We start from the raw sequence: 20,424 nt of genomic DNA on the forward strand, positions 1-20,424 counted from the left end.
CAACACTAGGGAAAAATTCACTTTTATAACTTTAGACACGCATCTAGAAGCAACAAGAAGTCACTAACATACCCTAAAAGTAAATTAAAAAAAAAAAAAAAATTAAAAAAACACAAGTTAATGAGGAAACGTGGGTCGTACGGCCCTGAAACACGTTTCCGGCCGTACTGCCACGTTTCCCGAAACGGAAACGTGGCCAGTACGGCCGAAAACGCGTTTCACGGCTGTACCAAAAGTGTTTCCACGTTTCGTACCCGTTTCCATACGGAAACGGACCTCTATACCACGTTTCCTGCAACATAGCATCCAGAAAGGTTGGACTTGGTCTACAGGTTTTGGAATTCATCAATTGAAGAATCTATAAGGAAGAGAAGAGATTTGCGGGTTTTCCTCTCAAGTGGAGAGGTTTTGGCCCTGGTTTGCAACCTATATTAGGTGTTCTTATTCTTATTTTGGTAGTTGTTTGATGGTATATACATATAATAATAAGTAAAGAAGCTAATAAGTAACTTAAAGTAAAAATACATCACAAGAAGTTATCAAGTAAAGAGAAATCACTCTAATCATAGCCCTCTAGATTTCTCAATATGGAATTAGAGCTAAGGTTGGCTAAGGGCATTATGAAGATCTCTACAACATTGAAGAAGTTCCTAAAGAAGTGGTCAACAATAGCAAGTCATCTCAAGAAGGGCATCAAAGAAGAACGAAATCTCCTATTTACTCCTAGGAAGGAATTGACCAAGACAAAGGACGAAGGACTCTTCTCAGCACTCACTGGTACATTTCAAGATGAAAGCATTTGGGTGATTGACAATGGTGCATCAAGGCACATGACTGGTCATCACTAGCAACTCAAAACATTGTCAAAAGGAAAGTCTTGTTACTCTGTAGAGCTTGGTGATAATAAGAGCTATCTTGTGAGAGGAATTGGATCAACCTCAATAGAGCTGGAGAATGGAGGCAATATTCATCTCAACAACATTCTATTCATTCTAGGTTTGCATAAGAACTTACTTTCCATTTCAAGTCTAGAAGATAAAGGTGATAGAGTGGCTCTCATTGATGGAAAAGTTGTAGTATGGGGTAAAAACTCAGGATAGAAAATGCTAGAGTAATTGGGATTCGTGAAGGGAGACTTTACAGGTTGCTATCTCCTCTTGCTCAAACTTTGGTTCACATTGAAATCAACCAATGTGAACTTTGGCATAGAAGATTTGGTAATCTCCATTTCAAAATCCTTCCAACTCTAAGTTCAATAGTAGATGGAATCCCCGAACTCAAAAGAAGATCCTGAAGGAGTATGTAAGGGATGTCCATTGGGTAAGAACACCAAGAGACCATTTGGAAGCAGTCCTTCACGGTCAAAAAGAAATCTTGGATCTTATTCATTTTGATGTCCGTAGTCCTATGACTCCTAAATCTCTTGGAGCTCACCTATATTATGTCACATTTATAGATGATCATTCAAGGAAAACTTGGGTTTACTTAATGAAATCCAAGGATGAAGTATTTACCAAATTTCAAGAATTCAAAGCTGAAGTAGAGAAACTTACAGAAAGAAGAATCAAGATATTAAGATCTGATAATGGAGGAGTCTGGGATTAAGAGGGAGCCGATAGTCCCATATAATTCTGAACAAAATGGAATTGCAAAACAAAATAATAGATCCAATTGAAGAAAGTGTAAAAACAATGTTACATGATCAAGATTTACCAAAGTTTTTGTGGGGTGAAGCTACGAAGATAGTTGTATACATTCAAAATCAAAGTCCCCACAGGTCACTAGATAACAGAATCCTGAAGAAGTATTCACTTGGAAGAAACCAACCATAGATCATCTTTGAATTTTGGTTGTCCTATCTATATTCATATACCTAAGAACAAAAGAAAGAAGTTGGATCCATTAGGCATGAAGGGAACATTCGTTGGCTACAATAACTCTTCTAAGGCCTATAAGATCTACATAAAGGAAGGACATCGAATAGAAGTCAGTTGAGATGTGATATTTGACGAAAGTATAGAATTCAAGAAATCAAAGGATATCCCTATGGACTCCGATGATGAAGAACTTCCAGTATGTGAAGAAGTTACTAGGGAAGAAGAAGAATCAAATCATGAAGATGAAGGTCCCAGTGAACCTATACAACTTGTGCTTATCCCCAAAACTAGAAAGAGACCCAACTGTTTGAAGTCTACACTACTTGATGCAAAAGGTCATGGAGTAGCTCAAGGCACGTTTAGGGAAAGCAAGAAGCCCAAACGATATTCTAGGTATGCAGCCAATATGACAAAACTAATAGAAGAAGAGCCATCCAATTTTGAAGAGATTGTCAATCATCAAGAATGGAACGATGCCATGAATGAAGAATATCAATCTATAATGAAGAATGGAGTTCAGGAGATCGTACCTAGGCCTGAAGACAAATCTGTGGTAACTTCCAAATGGATCTACAAGATCAAACATGCAGCAGATGGAAGTATTGATAAGTATAAGGAAATATTTGTGGCTAGGGGCTTCTCTCAACAAGAAGGCATCGACTATGAAGGGACATTTGCTCCAACCGCAAGGTATGCAACTATACATTCATTAGTCTCTTCGGCAACATTATGGGATGGAACTATTGGACACCTAATCCTCAATGGGTTAGTGTGGAAGCCGAATAGACAAAAAGAAGTCCAAGAGACCTTGGGATGTGAAACCCAACGATCAAACAATGTACTATAAATGTATATCAATTGTTAATAAAAGATGTACTCTCATGTTTTATCTTTCATATTCTATTGCTGCCCATGTGTGTTTAACATGGTATCAGAGTGGGCGATTGTTGGTCCTGCTCCAATTTGAGCCACTTGTTTTGTGGTCTCTATATACATGTCAATTATGCCTTTCTCCTAATCAAAATTTATCAGAATTGCCACCTTATAGAGCATTTGACTGTGTGCATACATACCTATTTCATTACTAAACAGATTTCACAGGGTATCTGTCCATTTTCCTTGCCACACACCTATGGATCTGACCTCTTAGCATGAATCTCACTGAGTTCCTTTCCACACCTGTCAAATATGCCTCTAAATTGGTCAAATTTTGCCAGTCCAACAACCTTCTTGATAGCATTAATTAATGCCCTATCTGCTTGACAAAATTGAGCATTTTATTCCTCATTCTGTGCCATATTCCTTCCTGCGCTCTGTGGGCTCTCTGCCATAACCGTTGTCTGCCATTAACTGCCACCTCTGTCTATCAGGTCTGCTACTTACATACACCAAGCTGTTTCATCTAGTTATCTCTCTGCCATTCTAAATTTTCTCAGTCGTAATAATCTGCTCTCTGCGTGATAATGGGTAATGCTTGGTATTCCCATCGAATACCAGCTACCCTACTCAACGTCTCTACGCAGCAACGGCTGAAGAAGAGGTGTCAATCGCTTTCTTCCTGTTCTGCCTATTCTTGAACGTTGCCATTGAAGTCTGTTTGAATAATTTCTTGAACAGCGCTCTTCAAGGTACTATACGCATCGTGCAGCTTCATTTTGCTAGGCACTGTAACGAGTATATATAAGGTTATGGTCGTTCCGGAATCGATGATAATTCCCCCACTGCCATCTGCGTTGAGATCGAAAGTGCCTTGGGGAAGATCAAGCCAGGAGCTGTGGACGCTGATTCCCTCGAGCTGAAGATAATAAAAAGTGGGCCGCGAATCGCTACGAAGGAGGGAAGTGGATTTCACAAAACTGTGACCTTCTTGCCTTCATCCATGTAAGCACTGTCATAAAACCACCCATTCTTCACACAGATGCTTCAGAAATAAACGTCCTGCAAGAACAAAGATTCATCTTGGATGGATTGCTTCTTGGCAATGGGCATCAACAGCCAAGAAGATATTTCAATCACATGTCAGAACTTGTTCCAGAGTATTGAATAATCTTCCAGTTGAGTTTTCTCCATCATCTCACCTTGTATCCGACAGGGGGGGAAACGATTGTCATCTACAAGCTTCAAAGTCACATCAAGCGAGCCTGAGCCACAACCTGCCACACCAGTTTCAAAGTTGTAGCCAGAGACAAAGATGCCCATGAACATGCCTTCAATTGGTAATCTGGGACACTTCCTCTAGCAGAAGACTTCAGCTTCTTGCCATTTTCGGAAGAATTCCAAGAACAAAATTGAGAACACTTCCTCTAGTAGAAGATTTCATCTTCTTGCCAATTTTGGAAGAGTTCCAGGAATTGCATTAAGCATTCCAGAGTTGTTGGTCATCCTTAAACCATCACAGGTTGAGACTTCCCTTTTCAGGTTGAAGTTCTCCCTTTTATGCGGGGTGAGACCTCCCTTTATTGGTTGAAGGTTTCCCTCTTCAAAACAATAGGAACACTTCCTCTAGCAGAAGACTTCAACATCTTGCTAGTTTTGGAAGAGTTCCGGGAATTGCACTAAGCATTCCAGTGTTGGTGGTCATCCTTAAACCACCACCCTTTATACCAACATTTTAGAGAGCACATTCAACCTAGTGCTGTCATGCATTTTTGCACATTTTGTATTACATCTCTCTTCTTGGACTCATACATAACCCTTCGGATTAAGGGGGGGAATTTTGGACACCTAATCCTCAATGGGTTAGTGTGGAAGCTGAATAGACAAAAAGAAGTCCAAGAGACCTTGGGATGTGAAACCCAACGATCAAACAATGTACTATAAATGTATATCAGTTGTTAATAAAAGATGTACTCTCATGTTTTATCTTTCATATTCTATTGCTGCCCATGTGTGTTTATCACATCCACCAAATGGATGTGAAGACCACATTCGTAAATGGCACAATTGATGAGGAAGTCTATATAGAACAAACCTTGGGATTTTAAGTCAAGGAAAGAAATGTATATGTTTGCAGATTAAAGAAGGCACTATATGGCCTCAAGCAAGCACCAAGGGCATGGTATGCTAGGATGGATGCATACTTTCAGAGATTAGGCTTCACAAAGAGTTCTATTGATCCTAACCTTTATATTAAGGTTGTGAAGGGAGAACCGATAATCATTCTTCTATATGTGGATGATCTTCTCTTGACAGGTGTAGAAGGTTGAATTGAAGAATGTAAGAAGCAACTAGCAACAAAATTTGACATGAAGGATCTAGCGCTGATGCACTACTATTTGGGACTGTAAGTCTGGCAAGGACCCGAAGAGAATTATCTAGGGCAAGGAAAGTATGTGATCAAGATGTTGAAGAGGTTTGACATGATGGATTGCAAACCAATGACAACCCCGATGATCAAAAATTTGAAAAGACTAAGGAGTTCGAAATCGAGCCTTGTGGATCCTTCCAAGTATAGATAATTGATTGGTTCACTAATGTACTTGGTGAATACTCGACCATACATGTTTTGTAGTAAATGTTCTCAGTTAATTCCAAGTGGAGTCAAAACATGATCATTGGATAACAACAAAACATATATTGAGATATCTGCAAGGAACCATCACTAGTTCTTGAAATATGATAGGAGGAATGATGTCACTTGATTGGATGTGTAGATTCTGACTCAGGAGGCAATGAGCAAGATGGAAGGATCACTACACGAAGGTGTTTTAGTTTGGGACCCTCCATGATCTCATGGATGAGTAGAAAGCAAGATTCAACGGCTTATAGTAGTGTTGAGGCTGAGTATATTGCAGCCTGTGAAGTAAGCAAAGAAGCAGTCTAGTTAAGGAAGCTTCTATTCGACCTATTTGAAGGACCTATGGACCCTACAATGATACATTGTGATAACACCGGTTGCATACGATTGTTTAAAGACCCAGTGTTTCATGGAAAGACAAAGCATATCAACAACAAGTATCACTATATTCGGAAGCTAGTACAAGATGGCGTGTTACAACTACAATATATCTCCACCGATGAACAAGTAGTTGACATATTGACAAAATCTCTTCCTAATAAGAAGCTTGTGTATTTGAGAGACAAGCTTGGTTTGGTTGATGTATCCTCACTAGTTGAGAGGGGGAGATAGGCACATCATTCTTGTCTTCACTTTGAAAGACAAAATGGAGGATTGGGTAAGCATCTGGCATCCGATACTCTTTGAGGATGAGGTAGGTCATCCAAGATAAGAGTAGTCGTGGACCGATATTCTTTGAGGACTAGCTATCCAAGATAAGAATAATCCAAAGAAGGTCATACTCTGTGAACACCCAGGTGGGATATCTACCCTAAGAGACAATGATGATGGTGTATATAAATCATTGGTTTTGCCAAGCATTTTGCTCTGATCTTGTGGAGAGATAGAGTTGTTAGTCAAGGCCTTGCTATATGACAATGTTGGTTGATATGATGCTAAACATATGGGTTACCAATCTGATTCTTATGAGATCTCTTCAGATTGAGAATGTCCACATACCATTTATGAATACCTCCCTAGCTAAGAGGGAATGTTGAAAAATGTGTAACTAGTTTCGGTCTTCATAAATATGAAATGTACTTTTGATTCTTGTAAATTGTAAAATGAAAGAAAATTATTATTATTGTTTTTGGAGCATGGATTTCATGCTCAAGGTCTTTTATTTAATAGGTCAAACACCCATTGAGTGCTTCAAGGGTTTGTCCTAGGTCGAGAAGTCAAAAGAGTCATTGTCATAAGTTGAGGACCCCTTCGGCCACATTGTAAGTTGTAAAAAAATTATTTTTGTCCTTAAAAGTGTCAAACTACCCTCCAAGATCAAGTCAGTCTGGCAGCTGGCAAGTCGGCCTAATTTGAGGAGCCACATCCACCTTTGAGAAGCCTATATAAAGGAGGAAACTCGACCTCCTTGTAGCACATTCATCTCTCTCTCATTCAAGTAAAGGTAGAAGAAGAAGAAGGCAATGAAGAAGGAAGAGAACAAAGAAGACTTGGTTTTTGGCTATCTCTCTCTCACATGTGTTAAGGAAGGCTAGGGTTTCTGCAACAAATCTAGGGTTTTCCTCTACAAGTTCGATCTTGAAGAAGAGAAGGCAAGAAGGTCAAGCAAAGGTCACAAGAAGCCATCCTCAAGCTCCAGAAGTCAGAGAAAGCCAAGCGAGGTCTAAGGAAGCCCTGGGAGGCCAAAAGAAGCTCACACGTGTGGCACCAACAACTGCAGGAGGGCTGAAAATTCAAGTCTGCAAAGGAGGCTGAAATTCTGCAAATGGAGGTCGAAATTGTGCTACCGGAAGAGATTTGACTGGGTTTGACTTAGACAAGGAAAGCACATCATCCGAAAAGGTTGGACTTGGTCTTGGAGGGTATTGGTCTTGGTCTAAAGGTTTTGGAATTTGCCAATTGAAGAATCTATAAGGAAAAGGAGATTTGCAGGCTTTCCTCTCAAGTGGAGAGGTTTTGGCCCTGACTTGCAACCTATATTTTGTGTTCTTGTTCTTCTTTTTTTGGTAGTTGTTTGATGATATACAAACATAATATAAGTAAAGAAGCTAATAAGTAACTTAAAGTAAAAATACATCACAAGCAGTTATAAAGTAAAGAGAAATCACTCTAATCATAGCCCTCTAGATTTCTCAACAAGGATAGCTAAGTGATTCAACCCAAATTCATTGTTGGAAAACAACATCTTGCAATGATAGTTGGCAGCCCTTCGACCCAAAGTTTGTCTTCATTGGAGCAGTGTAGGAAGGCATTAGAGGGAAGAAGTCCCAAAGGAGATGAGGAGCAACAGTGGGCAGTCTAGAGTTGTTCACAAACAAAGTTGTGAAAACTCAATAGAGAACCCTATGTGTTGATACATTGATGGACGAATGATCAACTAAGGGGTATATTTATAAGCTGAGTTTAGTGACCTAAAGGAGCAGGACCATTGATAGAGGCAGAGCTGCAGATTGGGAGCAAAAGGACCAACAATTGTGTTCAAGGTACAATCAAGGAGTTGTGATTGTCACTACCTCAGCTAGACAACCAGTGTATTTTGTTCAGGGCAGTTTGGTTGTCATAGTTGTTGAAAAGAAGCCCTAGTTTGTATTCTTGTATCAGTGGATGTATCAGGGCCATTATCCCTGGTACGGGAGCCCTAGACAGTTGTATTATAGCTTGTTGCTATAAAAAAGTTGGGTTGTTAAAAATTGTAAAAAATTGTTTGTTTTTGTGCACGTGTTGATTTACTATTGTTTATATTCCGCTGTGCAAAGTAGTTTGTTGTGTTATTTGAATTGTTAATGTCTGTGATTCTAAGACCCTAACCTAGACTCCAATGTCATGGAAAAACATACAGTGAATTTGGTCAAACTGTCCCAGCTGACCTACGGTCAACCCTAGTCAAACAAATTCGGTCAACATCCATATTTCAGTCCATAAATTTGGTCAACATTTAGTCAAGGATGTCCAAAATATTCACTCCAATAGTTAGCCTGTAAACTTAGTGAAAATGTGCAAGAATGAGCTCGATCAACTTTGGTCAATGGCAACATCAGATTTGGTCAAACTTCGCATTCCTCCTTTCTATTGACTTCGCACATGTGGATCAAAGATGTTGTTTTTCTTGTGTGTGATTCGAATTCTTCCAAGTGTGGAGGTCAAATTGTCTTATTTATACTAGTCAAAAACATGGGTTTGACCAAGGGTCACACCCATTCAAAAGGTGGGTCTGACTTGACTTTTGGGGCCTACATGAAGGCTAGAAATAATACTAATTATTTTTCATATTTAATATCTTCTTTTTGCTAATTTCGAAGGCTCCTTGGCATGCAAGAATACCTCCCAAATGCTACAAAAATCAACAGGTTGGAGCCTCCTTCTAGTTGTTGCTGGAGAATCTCGAAACTTGGAGCTTCTTGTTGATTTAATCCTTAGAACTTATATTAAAAGTGTTCGGTGGTTTTTCTCTCATAAGGGTTTCCACCTAGAAATATCTTGTGTATTGTCTTTGACGTTGTGCATTGTTGAATGGTGTTGTTAACTGTTTAATGTTTACATGATATGATTAAAATTGTTAAAAAGTGTCCAATACTGATTCACGCCTCTTCTCTGTATTGGTGAATATTCCAACAATTGGTATCAGAGCCAAAGGTCTTGAGTTCAAAACACCCCCAACTTGCACTGTGGGGGAGATTGTTGGGCATTGGATAATCTAGTGCTCTCTGTGTGTTTTGCAACATGTGCTTAACTGCCTTTGGAGGATCTGTTAATTCTGGTGATGTGTTTGTTTACTAACAGCTACGGGTTTTGGCATAATGGCAATCATGATTCCAACAAGGAGGCCCTAATTTTCTTGAGTAATAGAAAGTCAAAGAGAATTTGTTGGGATTCATTTTATGCTGTGTTATGTGATTGATTACCATTTATTTTCCACTGCAAATTTTCATTTAAAGTTAAAATACAATGTATTTATTTTCAGCAGTTATCAGAAAAACAATATACTGGGTGAAACATTTTTTAGCTATAAAATAAATTTCTAGGAAAATAAATCAGATCTATTAAAAAATTAACAGCATTGGCTGCCATCCAGTTAGTGAGTCAATGGTTAAAAGGATGGTGACAGAATTTTACTTCATCAAGCACGCCAGATATAGTTCCCTTCTAATCACTATTTTGAAGATCTTATCTTGTGACTACAAAAAGCTTGTTATTCTAATACTTATAGCTTTTTGTATTTGAACAAGCATGTAAAATGACCATTATGGGAGAGTGTTAGAAATAATAGCCATGTTTAGAACTTAGATATACTGATAACAACTTATGCATATAATAAAGTATTACTAAACAAAGTGATATAAGAATGAGTTACTTAATGTGCTCTTCCACTACTATGTAATGAGATATTGCATTCTCTAACAAAACAAGTATGAATCCACCCTTTCTCATTCTTATGTGTATTCCTGTCCATACTTGTGTGTGTAAAACTCACAAAATTCAACAATGAACCAATGAAAATTGGTCAAACACATCAAACCTTAAACAAACGTCAGGTTTTGGTTAAACTTGTTGAGTCTTTGTGCATTTGACAAGATTTGACCGAGTTTCGAACAAATGAGCAGAATTGGCATATTTCATAAGCATGTTGAATAGGCTGACAAGACTTGTAACTGACTAACAAGTTACACCATTAAGATTTTAACTAACAAGTTACCATGTCCTGATGAACCCTATTAAAAGATTTGCACCTGTGCTCTCATGAGTATAAATTTTGCCATATAATCGGGTTACGAAAGAAGATTTCTTAAGATAGGCAAACAAAGTATCAATGAAATTTCAATGAAGCACACAAAGGTGATCTGGTGAATAAATTGTGTTCCATAGGAACTGGTTCAAAGATTAACATCTGTATCTCTAATATTGTCAGGTTTCTTATCACATCAAACATGCCGATGACCTCTTACCTTTATGATGCAGAGCATCTAGTGCATAGCCAGCCGGATAGTTTGCATATGATGCAGCACTCATTATTGCAGAGAACCCTAAACTGAAGTGCCCAGTCAAACAATATGTCAGAATCCTGAAAATGCAAATTTTTTTTTTCAAGTTAAAGCTTACATATATCATAATCAGAGGATTAATCAGGTTTCCAACCTTGCAAAGAGCGAGCATATCATGCCAATGTATGCCCACTTCCAGATTGCTTTCTTCCTATTGTTGTAACTGCAAAACAAAACATTTGAACTCATCTAAGTCTGTTTATATCCTGCTCATGCAGTTCTTAATTCCTAAATATATTCCTCATGAAGAAACTTCTAAACTGGAAGCATACACCATATTTGCTCACAGTGAATATGTCAGAATGAGGAAAAAGGTGAAATTTTCAACTCTAGAAATGAGAATGCAATTCAATATTCTCCAATGTCCATTATGTTTAATATTTGCAATAGAGGCAGCCCAAATTCAATTTCAATATTCAGTAGAAATATTGAAGCTTGTAATTACTGGAACACAGTATCTGTAAAACTAATAAAACTTCCAGAAGGCATATCCAAGCAAAGGGAAATGCAAGACTCCATTGCTCTATAGAATTATTAAGATGGCTTTGGGACACGTAAATTGATTTATTTTCAAAAGAAACGCGAAGTATACATTCTTGTAGCTGCAATCGCTGCAGAGAGGTTGAGCAAGGGCATTGCCAAAATTATAAACCGGAGCTCCTGAACCATTTAAAAACAAGGAAACCAATCATATCATATGCAAATATTTCACATGAAAAGGTATTTCACAACTTAAATTTGAACTAAAAACCAAGGAAAACATTTTTGACTTGGGTTAGACATACCTTGTGTGGAAGTTTGGAGTAAAGTACAATAAAAGCAAAGACAGGTAACATGTACTCTCGTATCCTTCTCTCAAGGATTACACCTAGCTGTCATTAGCAACAAAGGTACCACAATTGTTACAAGTTATCTCATTTCCGATGTAAAACATCAAATTTTGTCAGAAAATCGAATGAATAACAGATCTACATAAACAGTTTCCAAGCCTGTTGATAGAAGGATGAATCCAATTCCCTGAATACATGTCTTTTTCTAGCATACATACTTTAGAAGTTTAGCCAGAACCAGGTGCAACAAGGAATGGAAAAAGATTTAATACAGAGTAACAATCCCATTCCAAGACCAAGACTAAAGCTGTTGATGCAAGGCCAATCCCTGAAGCAAACATCAAGTACCCGGGAAGAATAAGTCACATGGTTCTGATGAGTTAGTAATAATGGCAGGTGAATGGAAAAGCATCTTATTTGTGCAAATACCCACCTGCATATCGGATACCATCCCAATACAACAAACACTATTCGATGTATCCTGTAATCCAGCAGCTAGGAAACATGACATGTACCCTAGCAACTACATCTCCATATCTCACACATTGGACACAAGTTTGACACATAATTAAACATGATATGTGTCAAGCTTGTGTCTGACGAGTTCCCTAGTAATCCTCGAGGTGTCAGACATGCAGAGGACCAAAACAAAGTTAGAGAAAGCAACTTTCCATTCTTTACTTTTCACTTTCAGCTACAGGAAAACACTCTAATATTGTGCAGGTGAGGGGGAAAAACAGATTTGAAGTGATTCAGGTGATTCAAAGGAATTCTGACTTCCTTGAGTTGTCATTTTTCCAACAGCAGCGTTCTTCATACATATTTCTATAACAAAATCCAGCACCTACAAAGTGTAAAGTTGCAAACACTAAGTACTTTCTTTCTGTAACTTAGCAAGGCCACCCACTTCCACCTCAATAGCTCTTCCTCTCCCCTTAGGTTGGCTCTACTCCAATACAAGGGGGTTATCCCTAAGTAGGATTACTGCGGCCATGGAGCAGAGGTTCCAGGTAATGTTTAAAGAGTAAACCTTATAGAAACAAGTAGTTATAGAGTGGTGAAAATATGAATGGTTTGAGAACAATTAGGGTCATGGAAACCCCAAGACTGGTGCTTACCATATCTTGGGCAAAATGGAGACAAAGAACAACACTTTAAAGAGGGCTTTTCTGTGAATAATTAAGGGGAAAAGGGCTGCAAATAGCATGCCGCCATCAGCCTTCATAATGCTAGAAATAACTATAGAGATAACTCTTTGAGAGCCCCATCAATGCCATGCTTCAACAGGTTGATGAATGTGTTCTGAAATTTCCTTAATTGCAGTAACTGGAAATTTAATCTTCTATCTACTAGAGATTATGTCTTTAGAATTTTCATACGTCAAATAATGATTAATTCACTACTGCAATCTTCACAAATAAATACAGGAACTGAGAATTAATGCACACACACAAAATTTATTGACAACGGTGTTTTTGGACAAATTGTCCCTGGAAAAACCCCAATTTGGGGAATACTAGTTCTGCAAATGAGAGTTTATATTATTAATAAATCTTCAGTAATTTGAGAATTACAACAACGGCTTGCCTCTCACTAGCAAAGCTCTGGAAAACAATTTTCTCCGCTGGAAAAATCAACTAGAAATACAAGTTCCCTTTTGCCAAATTAATTTGGCCTCCCTCTGCTTATTTACACCTCCTGCTGCTCACACTAGTGACTGGAAATCCGCATTGTTGGCTCTAGGAAATTCTTTTAGCCTCTGGAACTTTGTTCTGACAATTACAATGCCTATTGAAACACATTGAGGCCACTTGCACTTCCTCCAGTAGTTAACTCTACACTGGAAATTGAACCATAGCCTATGTAACTTGCATTGTGTAAATTGGAAATGTGCACTAGCTAAATCAGCCTCCCTCTTGCAAAATAATTCGACCTCCTTTCCTCCTCGAAATGGCTGGAAAATCTGTGGAGAATTTCTCCAGAAATTCTCTTCCCAAACTCTCTGTTGAAACCCCGCTGCTGGTGTCTCCCTCTGTGCCCTTGCTATCACTACCAATCGCACTCACTGAGTATCTATGTGTGTTCTCCAAAGCCCCATCGACTTGCTCTTATAATCTCTCGTTGGGCAATCAACGACCATGATCTAATCACAATCGATGGCTAACATCATCCTGCCTCCATCAAGTGACTTTTCTGGAAGTCTTTAGAGCGAAATAGATTTACTTCAATTAATCCGATTTAAATAACCAATTTTCCTCAGTTAGACTTGGGAAAATAATTAAGCTACTTAGTCTAATTAAGACATTCTTGTGAATAATTTTCTGGGTGTTGTCGCGCGGATTGGCACGACAACGCTCAGACCGGGGGCTGTCACTCTGATCCCCGATCCCTCCGTTTAAGCCTGTCTCCCGCGGCTAAGGGGGGTAGTCCCTGTGAGATGATGAGACCAACTGTCGACCAGTTGGTTGGGAGACACGAGATACGATATAAAAAGCACTGGATAGATTTGATTAATTTAGCAGACCAGTGCCTTAAGAGATTGTGAACGATATCCAGCAATTGAAAATTAAAAAAAAATGAATGCTTTAAACCACCACGAATCATAAACCATTAACCAGATATCAATTTCGCATCTCGACTTGCAAATTTAGATCTCAGCATGAAAGATGATAATTCCCGAAAATAACTGGATCTGGCAAAATAATTTTCCATGAAATATTTTTTTTTTTTTTTTATAAAATCTAAAAAAATAATCTAAAACTAAAATATAAATAAAAAATTAAACTAAACCAAAAATATCTTTTTTATTTTTTATATTATAAAAATCTAAAAAGGGAAAGAATCTATTACAAAAAAAAAAAAGACTGAAATCTAAAAATTATAAAAATTTTAAAATAAAAATTAAACCAAAGATGAAAAACTAAATAAATTTTTTTTTATACTTTTCCTTTTTCCAAACTAAAACAAAAATCAAAGGTCTAATTAAAATCTAACATCTAATACTAAAATCTAAAATAATTAAAATTTAAAAAACTAAAAATTAAAATCTAAAAACTAAATATTAAAATCTAAAAAAAAGGAAACTACGCTTAAATTAAATTCATATCCTAAAATAAAACAAGACTACGAGACTAATATTAAAATCGAATTACAAACAATACGCAACCCATTACAATTTAAGAGAATGCTTAAGGCAAACGAAAACGAAACTAAAGCAACCAGAATCGACAGCAAATACGCAGACATAAAAAATTCTTACCCTAACTGCGATGGAACATTACCTGCTCGAAAATACGATGGAACATTACCCGCGCGAAGAAGGAGTCAATGTTTACCTGCGGCTCTAAGACTATGCGTGAATGAAATGGCGTGAAACGATATTACCTCAGCCGCCAGAGAAGGAAATCGAATCACCTGAAATTTTCGATGAAACTCTTGACTGATACCCTCGTGATTTACTGGCGTTTGATGCGTTTTCCCTTTTTATTTGTGCGTGGACGAATCGGCGGAGGAAACAATCTTACGATAATGCGTTGAGCGTGAATTACCTGAGCCGGTGGCCAAAACCCGTGGGACGCTCGGCCTTCGTTATGATCTTGGAGCTGCAGCGTTTTACATTTATTATTCCTTGTCTCAGTCGACAATGAGTGCAGTGTTTTGCAATCGCGTTAAACGCACACGATGCCCAGATGCCAGATGCCTTGATCGCAGAAAAATCCTGAGCCGCCGTGAATTAGAATTTGATACCGTGTGTGAATGAAGATCATATATTGACGGAAGCCACTGTTTGTCTGAGCCGCCTGGCTTCATCAAACTAGAAATCGAGATCTGAGCAATCCGATGTTGCCTTCATGATTTGCTGAGATAGCGACGTATTCTCTTTCGATGCGTTTCAGGATTTTCTTCTGCTGGCGGAGATTTAAGGAGCCTTTTCCTAGCATGAATACAGTGGCAATTTTTTGCTGATGCCCACAACGATAAATTTAATGCTTAAGTCCAGATCCGCAGGCTATGTAGACGGCTTGATGCCCAGTATTACACCGATCCGACAGCTGATGAACTGAAACCTCTCCTCGTTCTGCGATTGAGCACTTTCGAGCGATTTTGGTCTAGACGGATTTCTTACCTTATGTCTGTAGATACAAAAAAAACCTTAATCAAAACTGTACAAAGCAAAATCCTGAAATTTGAAACCCTAGATCAGAAAATTTTGAAACCTTAAAACAGCTGATTAATGTACAGATTTGGCCCCTTAACAGCGAGATTCAGCAATGAGCACAGAAATATTTTAAAGAAATAAAGATTTCAGATTTTCACTGTGAAGAACTTCAGAAAATCTCTCATGCAAATTAGAAAAAATAAACCGAATGATAGACCCAGGATCAAATCCAACTGGGCTCAGCAAAAAACGCTTGCGGGAGTTGGCTGGTTCAGCCGAGAACTTCCCCAAACGCCCACAAAATTCCTTCAGAAAATGTTTTCTGCACAGCTCAAAACAACCGTCAATAAAGAGGGCAAAAATGTTGCTAGATCTCAAACAGTAATGGAGCTACCTGCCATTACTTCAGAAACCCTAACAACACTCAAACCCTAGTAGGTGAACAAGATACCTGTGCTCACAATACTCTACAAAAAGCTATTATTAACGGCTGAAATAACATATGCAGAAAATGAAACAATCTCACAGCATTTTAAGAGAGTAACACCAGCAAGATATGGACCCCAAAGTCTTCTTTTCTTAACCAGAAACAGATTTACAAGAGAGCTTTTTCAGTACTGACTCCACAGATCCAATGATCTGAAATGACCACCTAAGACCCTATATAAAGGAAATGATCCCAACGGCTAGTTCGAATGATCCATGTAGAAATGATCTCGACCGTTGATGAGGATCAAGACATCTCTTGATCTCATCCGTCGATTTATTATTATTAAATTTTAAAATTTTTTAATTTTTTATTATTTTTTATTTATTTAATTTTTTTAAATTTTTAAATTTTTTATTATTTTTTATTTTATTTCATTTTTTAAATTTTTAAATTTCTTAATTTTTATTTTTATTTTATTATTTTATTTCGTTTTTTAAATGGATCATCGAACTAAGCCTTCGGAAACATCACCTAGGACCTAGGACTTAGGACTCACGAGGGGATTTAAAACATTTTCAACCCTCATGACACATTTCATGATGACTTTTTACAATTTACATCTCAAGGGGACAAACCCACTTAATACAGACCCTCACAAAACACCCAGTTCTGCGACACAACTATAATCTAGCAGATCAACACACTAGGATTCTCCTAAAATTCCAATGACAAAATCCATCCCGGCTTTGGGGTCAGGTTTGAAGGAAAACTCTGCCGATCCATGGATCGGTGAGACAAAAAACCTCCCGGGACGTAGATTACCACTAGAAAGTTAGGTCCACCTAGGCAATTCACATACACGACTCATATCTGCTAAGATTATTTACAATTAATACATGCAGACTGGGTTTACAATTAGATTGATCAAGCTGCTGATGACTGCTGGATGGCACGGACACGCTGATCAGGTGCTGCCCTTTTCTTGCAAAGAAAAAGGGGGTGTACTGCATGGGTAGTTGACCGGTAGAGGTCAACATCTGGCTCTACTTGGGGACACGTTGCTGCTTGCAGGAATGTGAGAATCCAGAATCTGCATCCATACAACACAAAAATAAGTAGCGTCCATCCAAAATCATCATATACATTAAGCACAGGAAAGATAAAAGCTCTTCATTTATTAACTATCTAAAGCAGAAACGAAAATGCGGAAAAAACAAGGAGTAGGGTTAGAAATACGATACAAAGGATGCCCTACGGCATCAGATGTGTTCAATATAGTGCATACTGAGCATTTGCCTGCTTTCAGGCAAATCTGTCGGCTGCTTGTCGGATGTACCATGTCCAATTTTGCATATGGTAGGACTCTTTCCTATCCGAAAATCAAGCTGCTCACGGCCGTCTGATGCATCAAATCTTCTTCTTATTTTCTTTCTCTTACGTTTTTTCTTTCTGGCAGGTTGAATTACTGATGACCTGGAACTTTCTATTTCAAAACTATCAGATGAAGTATGCGTGATATGTCTTTTTTTAGCCCGCATCTGATCTTTATCATTCTTAAGTCTATCCGGATCACCTTCAATTAACCATCTTTCAATCAAATCAATAACCTCCTCATAATAAGATGGAGCTTGTTGTAGCAAATGAGAAGACTCCTGATCTGTTGATGTTTGCTGGTTTCTCTTATCCTCTGCCAATTGCTAAAACCTTTGAACTTGTATTTTAATGGCATCCATCTGACTAGAGTGTTCAACCTTTATAGCACTGATTTGTCTGGCATGGTGCTCCTGCATGTCTTTTATTACTTTAACATTCTCTTCCTTTATGTCCATCAAGTAATGCTGCATGAAATTTATTTCTTCTTTATGATTCGCTTGCATGTCAGCCAACTGATTATTATGATTGAACGTCATGATGGTCATTTCCTCATCCATGGTTAATAGCTTGTTTTGCATAGAGTCAATTTCCCTATCATGATCAGCTTTCATGGTCACCATATTTTCCTCTAAGACTGACATCTTGCTATGCATGTTTCCAATTTCTGTTTCATATTTAGTTTTCATGGCCTCAATTTCTTTAGCATGCTGATTTTGCGTGACCTCAATCTCCCTATTACGTTTTTCCAGGTGGGTGCATAAAGTTTTCACATCATTGACATAATTAGTTTGATTGATTTCCATATTTCTCACCAGCATCATTAGATCTCGTAAAATTTGCTTTTGCTCTTCCCTTTCATTGTCATTTGTCCCTGATTTTTCACTATCATGAACTTGATCTGTAATATTTCCGGTGGATGACACATTCTGACATGATGAATCGTCTTGGGATCTTTCAGCTAGACCTCTTACCAAATTACTTTCATTTTGTTGCACAATTTTAGAGGTAGAAGGCAAGCTGTTTGGACTATCATATCTATCTTTAAAAGCATTGAGAATGTCTTGTAAAGAAGTGAAAAAATCATTAGGAAAATTATTAAACCAATTCAAAGCATCACCCTCTAAAGAATGGACAAATAGACGCATCTTGAAATCTTCATGATTATATTGAGGAAATCTACAATATAAGATCATTACACAAGTAAACATGTTTAAATGTTGTTTAACAGTGCCCGAATCACCACCCAAGAACTTAAATAATTTAGAAATGGCCTCTTTCGGAAGATCATGGAGATTATCAGTAAAATGACATGGTTTACATGAATAATCCATGATGAACAGTAAGGGATCAAATGGATGATAGAAAGAGATTTCTGCTCAAGAAAATTAAGAGATGAAAGAAGTGGAGTCGCCACTTGAACAATGAATCTGATTCTAGGATCCAAAAAGTAATCACAAGCAGATATGAGGGAAGCTTCTTGTCTGGGAAAAAATGAGAAAGTGGAGTCGCCACCCAAACAAGAAACACACCGAAGAGACACTGATAAGGCAATGAAAAGATGCCAAAAATATTGAATCTGCCAGCTCAACTGAGAGATGAGAGATGAGAAGATGAATGTCGATGAAACTCCAGAAACAGGAAAACTCTGTCCCCGGCAACGGCGCCAAAAAATGTTGCCGTTGCCGGGCCAGATGAAAAGATAAAAAAGAGAAGGATGATTGTCGTTGAAACACCGAGAACAAAGACTCCCCGGCAACGGCGCCAAAAAATGTTGTCGTTGCCGGCTCAAACGAATGATAGACAGATGAACGATGAATGATGAAAAGATGATGAAAAACCAAGGACAGAAAAACTCTATCCCCAGCAACGGCGCAAAAAAATGTTGGCGTTGCCGGGCCAGATGCAAAGATAACAATGAGAAGGAAGATTGTCGTTGAAACGCCGAGAATAAAAGTATCCCCAGCAACGGCGCCAAAAAATGTTGTCGTGCGGATTGGCACGACAACGCTCAGACCGGGGGCTGTCACTCTGATCCCCGATCCCTCCGTTTAAGCCTGTCTCTCGCGGCTAAGGGGGGTAGTCCCTGTGAGATGATGAGACCAACTGTCGACCAGTTGGTTGAGAGACACGAGATACGATATAAAAAGCACTCGATAGATTTGATTAATTTAGCAGACTAGTGCCTTAAGAGATTGTGAACGATATCCAGCAATTCAAAAATAAAAAAAAATGAATGCTTTAAACCACCACGAATCATAAACCATTAACCAGATATCAATTTCGCATCTCGACTTGCAAATTTAGATCTCAGCATGAAAGATGATAATTCCCGAAAATAACTGGATCTGGCAAAATAATTTTCCACGAATTTTTTTTTTTTTTTTTTTTATAAAATCTAAAAAAATAATCTAAAACTAAACTATAAATAAAAAATTAAACTAAACCAAAAATCTCTTTTTTATTTTTTATATTATGAAAATCTAAAAAGGGAAAGAATCTATAAAAAAAAAAAAAAAAAAAAAGAACTGAAATCTAAAAATTATAAAAATTTTAAAATAAAAATTAAACCAAAGATTAAAAACTAAATAAAAAATTTTTTATACTTTTCCTTTTTCCAAACTAAAACAAAAATCAAAGGTCTAATTAAAATCTAACATCTAATACTAAAATCTAAAATAATTAAAATTTAAAAAACTAAAAATTAAAATCTAAAATAATTAAAATCTAAAAACTAAATATTAAAATCTAAAAAAAAGGAAACTACGCTTAAATTAAATTCATATCCTAAAATAAAACAAGACTACGAGACTAATATTAAAATCGAATTACAAACAATACGCAACCCATTACAATTTAAGAGAATGCTTAAGGCAAACGAAAACGAAACTAAAGCAACCAGAATCGACGGCAAATACGCAGACATAAAAAATTCTTACCCTAACTGTGATGGAACATTCCCTGCTCGAAAATACGATGGAACATTACCCGCGCGAAGAAGGAGTCAATGTTTACCTGCGGCTCTGAGACTATGCGTGAATGAAATGGCGTGAAACGATATTACCTCAGCCGCCAGAGAAGGAAATCGAATCACCTGAAATTTTCGATGAAACTCTTGACTGATACCCTCGTGATTTACTGGCGTTTGATGCGTTTTCCCTTTTTATTTGTGCGTGGACGAATCGGCGGAGGAAACAATCT

At 37.7% G+C, this 20,424-nt stretch overlaps 1 protein-coding gene across 2 annotated transcripts in view; it reads right to left on the reverse strand.

Moving 5' to 3' along the window:
- LOC149267666 (dol-P-Man:Man(7)GlcNAc(2)-PP-Dol alpha-1,6-mannosyltransferase-like) overlaps positions 1-20,424 on the reverse strand; it is a 542,356-nt gene that overhangs the window by 184,961 nt on the left and 336,971 nt on the right. For both annotated transcript variants that reach the window (XM_089433813.1, XM_089433817.1), the window contains exons 14-17: positions 11,219-11,305; positions 11,026-11,093; positions 10,528-10,596; positions 10,338-10,420 (exon numbers count right to left, since the gene is read on the reverse strand). In XM_089433813.1, coding sequence (XP_089289939.1) covers positions 10,338-10,420; positions 10,528-10,596; positions 11,026-11,093; positions 11,219-11,305 — 307 coding nt within the window. The remainder of the gene's footprint in view (positions 1-10,337; positions 10,421-10,527; positions 10,597-11,025; positions 11,094-11,218; positions 11,306-20,424) is intronic.

Source organism: Pinus tabuliformis, chromosome 6 (assembly GCF_031772625.1).
Source record: "Pinus tabuliformis cultivar Carrire ecotype Pingquan chromosome 6, CPIR1, whole genome shotgun sequence".
Taxonomy (NCBI): Eukaryota; Viridiplantae; Streptophyta; class Pinopsida; order Pinales; family Pinaceae; genus Pinus; species Pinus tabuliformis.